The 13,648-nt window shown below is 42.5% G+C and overlaps 1 protein-coding gene across 6 annotated transcripts in view; it reads left to right on the top strand.

Annotated features, from left to right (window-relative positions):
• The window catches only part of LOC134349598 (paraspeckle component 1-like), a 131,885-nt gene that overhangs the window by 9,868 nt on the left and 108,369 nt on the right, over positions 1–13,648 (top strand). For all 6 annotated transcript variants that reach the window (XR_010018722.1, XR_010018723.1, XR_010018721.1 and 3 more), the window contains exons 2-4: positions 515–816; positions 12,359–12,454; positions 13,431–13,627. Coding sequence is in view for 2 of the 6 variants with exons in the window: in XM_063054159.1 (XP_062910229.1) it covers positions 515–816; positions 12,359–12,454; positions 13,431–13,627 (595 nt within the window). In the remaining 4 variants the exon portion in view is untranslated. The remainder of the gene's footprint in view (positions 1–514; positions 817–12,358; positions 12,455–13,430; positions 13,628–13,648) is intronic.

The raw sequence follows: 13,648 nt of genomic DNA, 5'->3' as shown, positions 1-13,648 counted from the left end.
GCCAGTAAATGCTGCTATGCACCCTGAGTTCCTCCAGCAGATACTGCTTTTTCAGGTTTTATCATCCGAGGTCTACTGAGTCTCCATTTACTTGCACAGAATCAGTGATTCTTTTCAAATAAAGGGGCTACCAACCTTCCTTGGCATAAAACTGAGACCTCAATATGAAATATATCACACTTGCTCTTCAAGAAGACAGTTTTGTGCAGTTGAGACACATTAATGGAGCAGGCAGGACCAGTGATGTCCTACTGCAATGCTGTCTGGTAGCTGATGTCCCTGTTTAATAAAAAAAAAGTAAATCAACCTAAAACTTCTGGTGACCTTGAATAAACAAAGCAGTATTACAATTATGAAAGCATAATTCAAGTTTTCAAGTAGAATGTTAAGAATCTATTGCGGATTACCTTCATTTAACTTGGTGAGACTGGAACGTCTAAAACACCTAAACTGAAATTTTGATAAAATAACAATTAACTTGTATTTCCAATTGATAACATGCTTTCTCATGTAGGAAACCAGGACACTGGCTGAAATAGCAAAGGCTGAACTTGATGGTACAATGCTGAGGAATCGACCTCTACGTATTCGCTTTGCTACTCATGGAGCGGCTTTGACTGTGCGGAATCTTTCTCCAGTTGTTTCTAATGAGTTGTTGGAACAGGCTTTTTCTCAGTTTGGACCTGTAGAAAGAGCAATAGTTGTTGTTGATGACCGTGGAAAGCCTACAGGGAAAGGTCATGTGGAATTTGCAGCAAAGCCTCCTGCTCGTAAAGCACTGGAACGATGTGCAGATGGAGCGTTTTTATTGACATCGTAAGTTTGTTTTCATTTTCAGGTATCTCGTAGCTGCATTTCCTGTATTCTTAATCATGGGTGGAAAAAGTAAACATATTTTCAATTCCTTGTTCTTGCATGATCTGCTATTTTTAAAATGTATAAGTGTATTAAATAATTTGTAGTGGTCTCAAATGATTCATTTACTGTTTGAAACAAATTGTTGGAATTGCTCTATTTTGCAGAAGATTCCTTTCTAAACTATTGAGACTTAAATTTTTACAAAGCATGTGAATCATCTTTTCCTTGAGCAGCATTTCTATTTTGATTGGTAAAGATGTAGGTTTGAAAAATATTGAAATATGTAAGCAACTCTCTTGTGAAAGCTTGTAACAGTTTAATTGTTTGCATTACCATGAAGTTGAACAATAATTAAGTGGAAAATTTTTATATAGGCACTGTTTACCTTGGTTTTTCAATGTTAAATCTCAATCTTGGGCTAAAATGCCTAAACATTTAACAATATCATTTCCTATACTTGTATTGCAGCATTTTTAAGAACAATTCAACAAAAGTATTCATACTTAGTGATTACCATATCAGGGTACTCAATAAGTGGAACAAAGGTTTTTTCAGCCACCCTGGCACATTGTTGCAAATGTCTGTTGATTACCATTTTGATGATACATGAACCAGATACACAATATCAACAAGAAAACAGAAGTTAACTGCATTATTGACACACCACATTCTTACAGAAAAGAGCAGAATTAGAAGAAAAAATAAAGTTCATTGTAATATAAGGTGGTTATAGTGTTACTGAGGTAGTGGGATTAGGATTGTGCTGGTTTGTTCAAGAACTAAATGGTTGAATTTGGGATTCTGTGCTTCCTGACTGATAGTACCTATGATAAGATGGTATGGTTCCAATGGTAGAGATCTCTAATGTTGCCGCCTTGAGGCAGCATTTCATGTTAATGCTACCAGTGGTAGGGCGGGACGTGACCCTGATGTATTGAGCTGAGTGCACCATTCTCTGTAGCTTCTTGCATTTCTTTGCATTTGAATTGATCTATCAGATCATTAACATAACCAGGATACTTTCAGTCTTTGGTTAGTTTGATTGCATCTGTTTCAAAGTTCCTGAACGGCAATTTTTTTGTTGCTATTTGACTCTTACCATGCTTGATGTACGGTATGTAGTGACATTTTGCGTGCATCACCCTGGGAATCATTAGATACATTGGTTTGGAACTGTTACATTTGAAATCTGCAGCTGTGGACTCTCCTGTAAATAACATTGTTTCAAGTTATTTCAAAGAACTAATGATCGTAAGACCGGCAGACTAGGGAATGGAGGTGACCTAGGAAAAGAGTGCAATGGCTCATTGTCTCAGAAAACATGGCTGCAAGAGAGGACAAAACTGAAGCATAATCCTCTAAGGTTTCCCTCCCTAAAGTCATCCTGTCTAATGTCTTTGGAAAATAGAATTGAAGATGTCAGACAATAGTACTGGAGGGACATCAGGTACTGGTATGTTTCCTACTTCACAAAGACATAGCTCACCCTCAGGAGTTCAGACACAATGCTTCAACCTGAGGGCTTCGCCATCCACTGCATAGATTGGACAGTGGCATTTACTTCATGATAAACTCTGTTGTGGTGTACAGACGTGGCAATTCTGTCTCTGTTGCTATCCTGACGCACAACATCTGACAGTTAAGAGTTCTGTCTGCCTTGAAAGTACTCCACCGTCATCCTGGTAGTGATGTTCATTCCAGCCTTCGCAATTGTCAAGTTGGCACTGAGCACCATGATCATCCATCCCGAGGTGGTATACTCAAATACATTCCCGATCATCACAGGGAACTTGCACCAGCCTAGTTTAAAGTCTCTGACCAACTAGCACCATCATGTAACCTGCAGAACCAGAGGAGCCAACTCTCTTGAGCACTTGCCATGCCATTCCACATCTGCACTTTGGCAAGTCCAGTCATCTGACGGTACTTCTATTCTTGGCACATTGGTAGAGACTGAGGACTGCAGCACCAGTGGTGAGGACTGCAATGCTGTGGACAAGGGAGGTAGAAGAGCTTTTATAGAGTGACTTTGATTCAATAGACTGAACTATATTCACGGATACATCTTTGGATCTGAATCAATATGTCAGGATCGTTACTGGTATGATCAAGAATTGCATGGATGAATGTGTGACTCACGTGTTCACCAGCAACTTTGATGTATGTTGCTTGAATTTCCAGCATCTGCAGAATTCCTGTTGTTTACAGCAGATTTGTAGTCTGTTTAGGCCTAGATCTGTTTGTAGATTAGACTGAATCCCACAAGAAGCCCAGGCATAATCTATGGAAGGTCACTGTGAGTAACACCTCACGCCTGCAGATTCCCGGAATCTCCTGTGATCCTTCTCAGAGGCCAGTGTCCAAGCATCTTTGCCTTACTACCATCAGGTAGGAGTTACAGGAGACTGAAGACCCATGTTCAATGTTTTAAGATTAGCTGCTTTTCTCCTCTGTCACCAGATTTCTGAACAGTTCCTAAATGCTACCTCATTCATCTTTTGCACTATTTATTTTGTAACATTGTATTTTGTCCTGCACTAAATTACCATTGCAAAACAGATTTCCTAATGTGTTCAAAGGTCGAATTTAATGACAGAGAAATATATACAATATACATCCTGACAACACACATCAAAGTTGCTGGTGAACGCAGCAGGCCAAGCAGCATCTGTAGGAAGAGGTGCAGTTGACGTTTCAGGCCGAGACCCTTCATCAGGACTAACTGAAGGAAGAGTAAGGGATTTGAAAGTTGGAGGGGGAGGGGGAGATCTAAAATGATAGGAGAAGACAGGAGGGGGAGGGATAGAGCCAAGAGCTGGACAGGTAATAGGCAAAAGGGGATACGAGAGGATCATGGAACAGGAGGTCCGGGAAGAAAGATGGGGGGGGGGGACCCAGAGGATGGGCAAGAGGTATATTCAGAGGGACAGAGGGAGAAAAAGGAGAGGGAGAGAAAGAATGTGTGCATAAAAATAAGTAACAGATGGGGTACGAGGGGGAGGTGGGGCCTAGCGGAAGTTAGAGAAGTCGATGTTCATGCCATCAGGTTGGAGGCTACCCAGACGGAATATAAGGTGTTGTTCCTCCAACTGAGTGTGGCTTCATCTTTACAGTAGAGGAGGCCGTGGATAGACATGTCAGAATGGGAATGGGATGTGGAATTAAAATGTGTGGCCATTGGGAGATCCTGTTTTCTCTGGCGGACAGAGCGTAGATGTTCAGCAAAACGGTCTCCCAGTCTGCGTCGAGTCTTGCCAATATATAAAAGGCCACATCAGGAGCACTGGACGCAGTATATCACCCCAGTCGACTCACAGGTGAAGTGTTGCCTCACCTGGAAGGACTGTTTGGGGCCCTGAATAGTGGTAAGGGAGGAAGTGTAAGGGCATGTGTAGCACTTGTTCCGCTTACACGGATAAGTGCCAGGAGGGAGATCAGTGGGGAGGGATGGGGGGGACGAATGGACAAGGGAGTTGTGTAGGAAGCGATCCCTGCGGAATGCAGAGAGAGGGGAGGAGGGAAAGATGTGCTTAGTGGTGGGATCCCGTTGGAGATGGCGGAAGTTACGGAGAAAATAATATGTTGGACCCGGAGGCTGGTGGGGTGGTAGGTGAGGACCAGGGGAACCCTATTCCTAGTGGGGTGGCGGGAGGATGGAGTGAGAGCAGATGTACGTGAAATGGGGGAGATGCGTTTAAGAGCAGAGTTGATTGTGGAGGAAGGGAAACCCCTTTCTTTAAAAAATGAAGACATCTCCCTCGTCCTAGAATGAAAAGCCTCATCCTAAGAGTAGATGCGGCGGAGACGGAGGAATTGCGAGAAGGGGATGGCGTTTTTGCAAGAGACAGGGTGAGAAGAGGAATAGTCCAGATAGCTGTGAGAGTCAGTAGGCTTATAGTAGACATCAGTGGATAAGCTGTCTCCAGAGACAGAGACAGAAAGATCTAGAAAGGGGAAGGAGGTGTCGGAAATGGACCAGGTAAACTTGAGGGCAGGGTGAAAGTTGGAGGCAAAGTTAGTAAGGTCAACGAGTTCTGCATGTGTGCAGGAAGCAGCGCCAATGCAGTCGTCGATGTAGCGAAGGAAAAGTTGGGGACAGATACCAGAATAGGCACGGAACATAGATTGTTCCACAAAACCCAACAAAAAGGCAGGCATAGCTAGGACCCATACGGGTGCCCATAGCTACACCTTTAGTTTGGAGGAAGTGGGAGGAGCCAAAGGAGAAATTATTAAGAGTAAGGACTAATTCCGCTAGACGGAGCAGAGTGGTGGTAGAGGGGAACTGATTAGGTCTGGAATCCAAAAAGAAGCGGAGAGCTTTGAGACCTTCCTGATGGGGGATGGAAGTATATAAGGACTGGACATCCATGGTGAAAATAAAGCAGTGGGGGCCAGGGAACTTAAAATCATCGAAAAGTTTAGGAGCGTGAGAAGTGTCACGAACATAGGTCGGAAGGGATTGAACAAGGGGTGATAAAACAGTGTCGAGGTATGCAGAAATGAGTTCGGTGGGGCAGGAGCAAGCTGAGACAATAGGTCGGCCAGGACAGGCAGGTTTGTGGATTTTGGGTAGGAGGTAGAAACGGGAAGTGCAGGGTGTGGGAACTATAAGGTTGGTAGCAGTGGATGGGAGATCCCCTGAGCGGATAAAGTCGGTGATGGTGTGGGAGCCAATGGCCTGGTGCTCCTTAGTGGGGTCACGATCGAGGGGTAAATAAGAGGAGGTATCTGCGAGTTGTCGCTGTGCCTCGGCAAGGTAGAGGTCAGTACGCCAGACTACAACAGCACCCCCCTTATCGGCGGGTTTAATAATAAGGTTAGGATTAGTGCGGAGGGAGTGGCGAGCAGAGCGTTCCGAAGGAGTGAGGTTGGAATGGGGACAAGGTGCGGTAAAGTCGAGATGGTTGATGTCCCGTCGGCAGTTAGCGATAAAGAGATCCAGAGCAGGCAGAAGACCAGAGCGGGGTGTCCATGAAGAAGAGGAGGGTTGAAGACGGGAGAAGGGGTCATCGGTGGGGGTGGAAGAGTCCTTGCCGAAGAAGTAGGCTCGGAGATCTACTGTAAAGATGAAGCCACACTCAGGTTGAAGGAACAACACCTTATATTCCGTCTGGGTAGCCTCCAACCTGATGGCATGAACATCGACTTCTCTAACTTCCGCTAGGCCCCACCTCCCCCTCGTACCCCATCTGTTACTTATTTTTATGCACACATTCTTTCTCTCCCTCTCCTTTTTCTCCCTCTGTCCCTCTGAATATACCTCTTGCCCATCCTCTGGGACCCCCCGCCCCCCCCCCCGTCTTTCTTCCCGGACCTCCTGTTCCATGATCCTCTCGTATCCCCTTTTGCCTATCACCTGTCCAGCTCTTGGCTCTATCCCTCCCCCTCCTGTCTTCTCCTATCATTTTGGATCTCCCCCTCCCCCTCCAACTTTCAAATCCCTTACTCACTCTTCCTTCAGTTAGTCCTGATGAAGGGTCTCGGCCTGAAACGTCGACTGCACCTCTTCCTACAGATGCTGCTTGGCCTGCTGCGTTCACCAGCAACTTTGATGTGTGTTGCTTGAATTTCCAGCATCTGCAGAATTCCTGTTGTTTGAATATACATCCTGAAATGCTTTTTCTTCGCAAACATCCACGAAAATAGAGGTATCCTAAAGAATGAACGACAGTTAAACGTGAGAACCTCAAAGACCCCCCCCAGTTCACCCCTCCCGCGCGTAAGCGGCAGCAAGCAACGATCCTCCCTCCCCCCACCAGCAAAAAGAAGCACATTGGTACCATCACCGAGCCCAAGCATGTACTTCACAGTAGCAAAGACATAGTCATGGTCATACTTTATTGATCCCGGGGGAAATTGGTTTTCGTTACAGTTGCACCATAAATAATAAATAGTAATAGAAATACTAATAGTAATATTACTATTAGTAAATAGTAATAGTTATAGAAATAATAAATAGTAATAAATAGTTAAATAGTAATATGTAAATTATGCCAGTAAATTATGAAATAAGTCCAGGACAAGCCTATCGGCTCAGGGTGTCTGACCCTCCAAGGGAGGAGTTGTAAAGTTTGATGGCCACAGGCAGGAATGACCTCCTATGATGCTCAGTGCTGCATCTCGGAGCAATGAGTCTCTGGCCGAATGTACTCCTGTGCCCACCCAGTACATTATGTAGTGGATGGGAGACATTGACCAAGATGGCATGCAACTTAGACAGCATCCTCTTTTTAGACACCACCGTCAGAGAGTCCAGTTCCATCCCCACAACATCACTGGCCTTACAAATGAGTTTGTTGATTCTGTTGGTGTCTGCTACCCTCAGCCTGATGCCCCAGCACACAACAGCAAACATGATCGCACTGGCCACCACAGACTCGTAGAACATCCTCAGCATCGTCCGGCAGGTGTTAAAGGACCTCAGTCTCCTCAGGAAATAGAGACGGCTCTGACCCTTCTTGTAGACAGCCTCAGTGTTCTTAGACCAGTCCAATTTATTGTCAATTCGTATTCCCAGGTATTTGTAATCCTCCACCATGTCCACACTGACCCCCTGGATGGAAACAGGGGTCACCGGTACCTTAGTTCTCCTCAGGTCTACCACCAGCTCCTTAGTCTTTTTCACATTAAGCTGCAGGTAATTCGGCTCACGCCATGGGACAAAGTTTCCTACCGTAGCCTCATCTCCCTTGCTTATGCATCCAACTATGGCAGAGTCATCCGAAAACTTCTGAAGATGACAAGACTCTGTGCAGTAGTTGAAGTCCGAGGTATAAATGGTGAAGAGAAAGGGAGACAAGACAGTCCCCAGACCAAAGTTACCCCAAAGGCTTCGCATTTCTTCCGACATTCAATAAACCGTAGGTTCTCTCTCCCCCCCGGCAAGAAAGACAGAGGTGTCCCCCATTTTCACAATGAGCGGGAGACATAACAACAACCCACTGGTTTACAATGTTAAAAGTCTGTTTCATCGGTTTTTTTGAGCTTTGTGTCTGAAGATCGCAAAGACCTTGGGTCTTCAGGCCCACAGTGAAAGATTTTCCGGCCTCGCCGACGACACACAAGTCTCCTACCGTGACACCAACCCTCGATCTGCCCCATCTCCAGAGCCCCAAGATCTTAGGCTTCTGAACACGATCAAGGTTCTCAGGCCAAACCCTTGGTATGTTGAATAACGGCCAGTCGTGGAACCCCAAGAACAGGTCTGATTCCCCCAAAGAACCAAAGCCTGCGTGCAACTCCAGGTCAGGGTCTTCAAAAGAACCCTAAAAGGGAAAAATAAAAATATTAAAGGTGGAAATAGAGCTACTTCCGAAAATGCAAGCAAAGGAGTTGCCGTTAGGTGCCACTATCCCTTCTGAGCTCCACCTCTGATAATAAACCTAATTGTCATTTGAACATCCCTCAAGAGGGGCACATTCATAAGACATTTAAGACATCAGGCTGCAGACTGAAAACCTGTGCTACCAAATGGCTAGAGTGTTCCAGAACGTCCTTAATCTCTCACTGTTGCGGTTCGAAGTTACCTGCTTCTTCAAAAAGTCAGCAAGCTTACCATTGCCCAAAAAGAGCAGGCATGGTGAGTTGCCTCAATGATTATTGCCCATCAGTACTCACATGAATCATAATGGATTGATTTAGGAGGTTGGTTATCACCAGGATTAACATGTGTCTACGCAAGGACCTGGACCTGCTGTAATTTCACCAACCGCTGCATAAGGTCTAAAACGGAAGCAGTCTCTGGAGTAAGTTCTCCATTTTGCTTTGGAACACCGAGACAACAACAAAACATGCCTCAAGGTAGTATTTATTGATTTACAGCTCAGCATTCAGCACCACCATTCCTGTAGTAATAATAACTAAGCTTCCAAATTTCAAATTTCAAACTGTACATCTCCCTCTGCAGCTGGTTTACTTCCTTTTCAGGAGACCACAGTCAGTATGGATTCGTAATAACATCTCACTGACAATCAATACAGGTGCACCTCACGGATTTGTACTAAGCCCACCATTGCTGTAGTCTCTTTATACTTATGGCTGTGTGGCTAAGCCAGCTGAAATGTCATGACATCACTGTTCGTAAAATTTCAGTTGATGAGGGGAAGGTGTACGGGAGTGAGTTAAGTGGGCTGGTTGAGTGCACTCAACATCAACACAAGAAATTGGAGGGGCAGTCAGAAAAACACACATCAGTTCAAGGTGTCAGCGTATTGATGCGGTCATGAAGAAGGCTAGAAGATTTGGTTATGTCATCTGAGCATCTAGAAAATTTCTATTGGTGTACAGTGGAGAGCATTCTGACTGTTTGCATCACAGCCTGGTACGAAGGCTCCAGTGCACAGGATTGCAAGAGGCTTCAGCCTGTTCTGTTATGGACAGTGGTGATTTGTTCACCTTGATTTGTTTCAACTCTTCTGGAAATTTTTATGCTGCCTGGTATCTTGTGGGTTTCATCCATGTACTCAGATTTCCTCCCACATTCCAAAGAACTTGTGGGTTACGGTTAGTAAGTTATGGGCATGTTATGTTGATGCTGGATGTATGGCAACACTTGAGGGCTGACTCCAGCACATCCTTGGATAAGTTGGTCTTTGATGTATTATGTATTTCCCTGTATGATTTGACGACCAATAAAGCTAATCTCTTTTCCTTATACTTGCTGCTTCGACTACAAAGTGAATATATAGGTTTACGCACTTCTTTAAATATTCAGTCCACCCAGCTCTTCACACTTTTCAATCTATCATTCTGTCACATTTTCTAAATTTTTCTGGATCAACATCGAACATCCTTTAATTCTGGTCCTCTATTCATCTGCTTAGTACTTTTGTTCATTCTGTACAACATCCACATCATTCACAACTTGCACTTTGTGGATAATGTGCTACAAACATTAAAGATCTATGTCTATCAGTCTTTTCTGTCAATTTTCAATTACGTCAGTAGGTTGTGGTTTCTGTTTGAATGATAGAAGATGATGGTTGTTTCAGAGCAGCTGTTAGTCAAATTGAATCGGTATCTTTTTGGCTGTCTGAGGTTTCAATTGCCAGTTGTTGCAAACATTTTTTAATGGTTAAAAAGTAATTTCTAGATTGAGCTTTCAGTCTCTAAAAAGTGGGTTATATTATTGCAAACATTTGAAAATTTATTATTAATGCTTAAATATTCTGCTGTAGAACAAGGCTATTCAACCTATTAGATCCTTGCCAACCCCCGACATCCTTGACCTGCAACTTGTTATCTTTTTCATATACATAAAATCCCATTTGATTCTTTTTGCCATTAACTTTTAATAGCTAATCAGCCTACCAAGAAGTCTTTGGGATGTGGGAGGAAACTGGAGCATACTGCAGAAATCTTTTCTACACAGTCACAGAAAATGCAAATACCCCACAGACAGCACTGTAGGTCAGGACTAAACCTAGACCAGGGTACAGGGAAATGGAGGAAACGGGACTGAATTTTAAAGAAATATTAGTCTGTTGGGCGCAAATATGCGATTTGATGAGCCAAGTGACGTCCTATCGTGTCATTTTAAATTTGAGGAAAACAAGCACTAAACGAGTTTTTTTTACATTTGGGAAAAGTTCCTTCTGCAGCTTGAAGCCAACTGGATATGTAATAAATAGAATATTGTAATTTCAACAAATGGCTTTGATTTAGTTTAAGGGAAAATGCAAATTTTAGGGGGCCAAGATTAGAAATGGGTGGCAGAGTGAAGATACATCTCTACTAAAAGAAATGTAAGGTGCTCTTTCTCTCCACTAGTCTGTACTTCACCCTTGGGCAAGGTGTAGCTCCTGCTTAGATCCCCGATCAGGGTCACGTGAAACCATGGGAGCAGGTGGTCGATGGTCGTATGAGTAGTTGCTGCATATCACAAGTCCTGTTTATGAGAACATTAACGCACTGAAGAGTATTGATGATAGCTGGGGTCACCCATCTTGTAAAGACACTGCCCAGAAGGCAATGGCAAACCACTTCTGTAGGAAAAATTTGCCAAGAACAATAATGGTTAAGACCATGATCGCACATTATCACATAATGAATGAATGAAGATTAGAAAATAGTTGATAGGCAGCATATGTTAAATAAATAAATAAAATCACTTCTAGATAGGTCTGGTGGGCTGATTGACCTATTTTTTGCACTGTAAGATTCAATCCATCATTTGATCATTACTGTTACTGAGGTCTACTGTGGACAAATTCATCTGACAATAAACCAATTATTATTCCCCATAAGCCTTCCAACATGGTAAACAAAATGAGAAATTGATCAGTCAAAGGATGTCATTTTTGTAGATAGTTGTTTATAATGTAACCTTTTTAAAATCTGTTAAAAATAGACACATGTATGTAATGATGGAGTTCTGTAACAATTAGGTGATAACTGTTAGATTGAAATAGAAACATGGAAGTCTACAGCACATTACAGGCACTTCGCCCCACAATGTTGTGCCACCCATGTAACCTATTCTAGAAACTGCTTAGAATTTCCCTACCACGTAGCCCTCTATTTTTCTAAGCTTCATATTCCTATCTAACAGTCTCTTAAAAGACGCTATTGCATCCGCTTCTACCACCTTCACTGGCAGTGCATTCCACGCACCCATCACTCTCTATAGAAAAACTTACCTCTGACGTCCCCTTGTACCTACTTCCTAGCACCTATGTACCCTCATGTTAGCCATTTCAGCTCTGGGGAAAAAACCTCTAGCTATCCACACGATCAATTAGTATTCAAAGTTCAAAGTAAAATATATTATCAGGGTACATAAATGTCACCACAAACAACCCTGAGGCCCTTTTTCTGCGGGCATTCTTAGCAAATCAGGATCAATGGGCAACAAACTACAAATGCAGATATAAATAATGAACATGAAATAACAAAATAAGACTCCTTAAATGAGTGTAGTTATCTGCTTTTGGCCAAGAGCCTGATGGTTGAGTGGTAGTAACTTCTTGAACCTGGTGGTGCGAGTCCTGAAGCATTTGTACCGTCTACCTGATGGCAGCAGTGAGAAAAGAGCACAGCCTGGGTAGTGAGGATCTTTGATGGTGGATGCTGCTTTTCTATGGTAAGGTTTCATGTAGATTACCCTATTTTAAATAATTTTTAAACCTTTATTTCAACTGTTACTTTTAAACTATAAAACATAGGCTGAATGGCCTAATTCTTTTCTTATGAAGTGCTCCACCATTCCTTTGCAGTGTTTAGTGTAGCCAAAAGAAATTTGAAATATTAAAACGATGTTGGAATGTCCAATTGTCACAGTAATGTGTATTTATTTCCAGGCTTTACGTATATGCAGTTCATGTTGGTTGATGCAAAAGTATAGCTGCTTGAAAGAATTGCAAAACTCCTCCAAACATGCAATGTTTTATGCAGTTTGTTTAGGATCACTAAGTGTAAATGAGAACATTTCAAATGGTTTGGAAAGTTTTGAACAATGCTTTTTTTCCTGGTAAAAATGCAAAGTGCCTTTACTTTACAGTTCCCCACATCCTGTTATTGTGGAGCCCATGGAGCAGTTTGATGATGAAGATGGATTTCCTGAGAAATTGCTGCAAAAGAACACACAATATCATAAGTAAATGTTTCTTGTTTTGTTTCATAATTAACATTGCAAACTAAATCCAAAAATGTGTCATTATCTGGTTTTATTTTGTTTTGATTCCTAACATCAGGTTTTTGACTTGGTTTTTTCCATCTTGCAAATTGTGTATGACACTTCTATTATTTTAGATAGCTTCTAATTTTCAGTTTGGGATTGGGCCAGCATGTGTTTAAGCATGATACTGGGGTCATGTCACGAAATTTTGCTGATGCTGGAAATCTTGAGCAATGCACACAATGGTATTGTGATATTTTTGATTAACTTTAAGTAGCAAATTCAATTTTATACCTACCAAGGATTCCTTTTCACATTGCTGTGAATATGAAAGTCTTCTATAATAGATCCTATCTCAACCTAGTAAGAACACTTAAACCTTTGTAACACCTTATCTTATCCCCTTGAACTAAATAGGTTCCTTCGGTTATTTGGTTAATCTGAAAATTGACCTGGATTTCAAAGCTGAAAGGGTTATTTTAATAGACATGTTCACACAACTTTTTTCACCATGCTTTTATTTTTCTTCAGCATTCTGCTCCTCCATTTATGATTGTATCATCCACAAACTTGGTCACAAAGCTATTAATTCTGTCATCCAGGTCATTAACACACAACATAAAAAGTAGCAGACCCAACACCAACCCCTATATAACACTACTAGTCACCAGCAGCCAATCAGAGAAGACCAGCTTTATTCCTACTCTTAACCTTCTACCTGTTGGCTAATCGCTATTCATGCTAGTACTTTTCCTATAATGCTGTGGGCTCCTATTTTGTTTAACAGCCCTGTGTGTAACACCTTGGCAAAGGCCTTCTGAAAATCCAAGTAACCCATACCACTGACTCTCCTTTGTTCATTCTGTGTGTTAGTTGCTCAAAAATTGCAACAGATTTGTCAGGCAGTTTGTCAGTGGTAGAGTAACTTACATTCACTCTGCTCTAATTTAACTAGGGAACGGGAGCAGCCGCCACGTTTTGCTCAACCTGGGACATTTGAGTTCGAATATGCATCTCGTTGGAAAGCTCTTGATGAAATGGAAAAACAACAACGAGAGCAAGTTGACAGAAATATACGAGAAGCAAAACAAAAACTGGAGGCAGAAATGGAAGCTGCTCGTCATGAACATCAGCTTATGCTTATGAGACAAGGCAAGTTACTGGTCTTCATCC

The sequence above is a fragment of the Mobula hypostoma genome, chromosome 7, assembly GCF_963921235.1.
Source record: "Mobula hypostoma chromosome 7, sMobHyp1.1, whole genome shotgun sequence".
Classification (NCBI taxonomy): domain Eukaryota; kingdom Metazoa; phylum Chordata; class Chondrichthyes; order Myliobatiformes; family Myliobatidae; genus Mobula; species Mobula hypostoma.
This window is presented reverse-complemented; position numbering and strand designations above follow the sequence as displayed.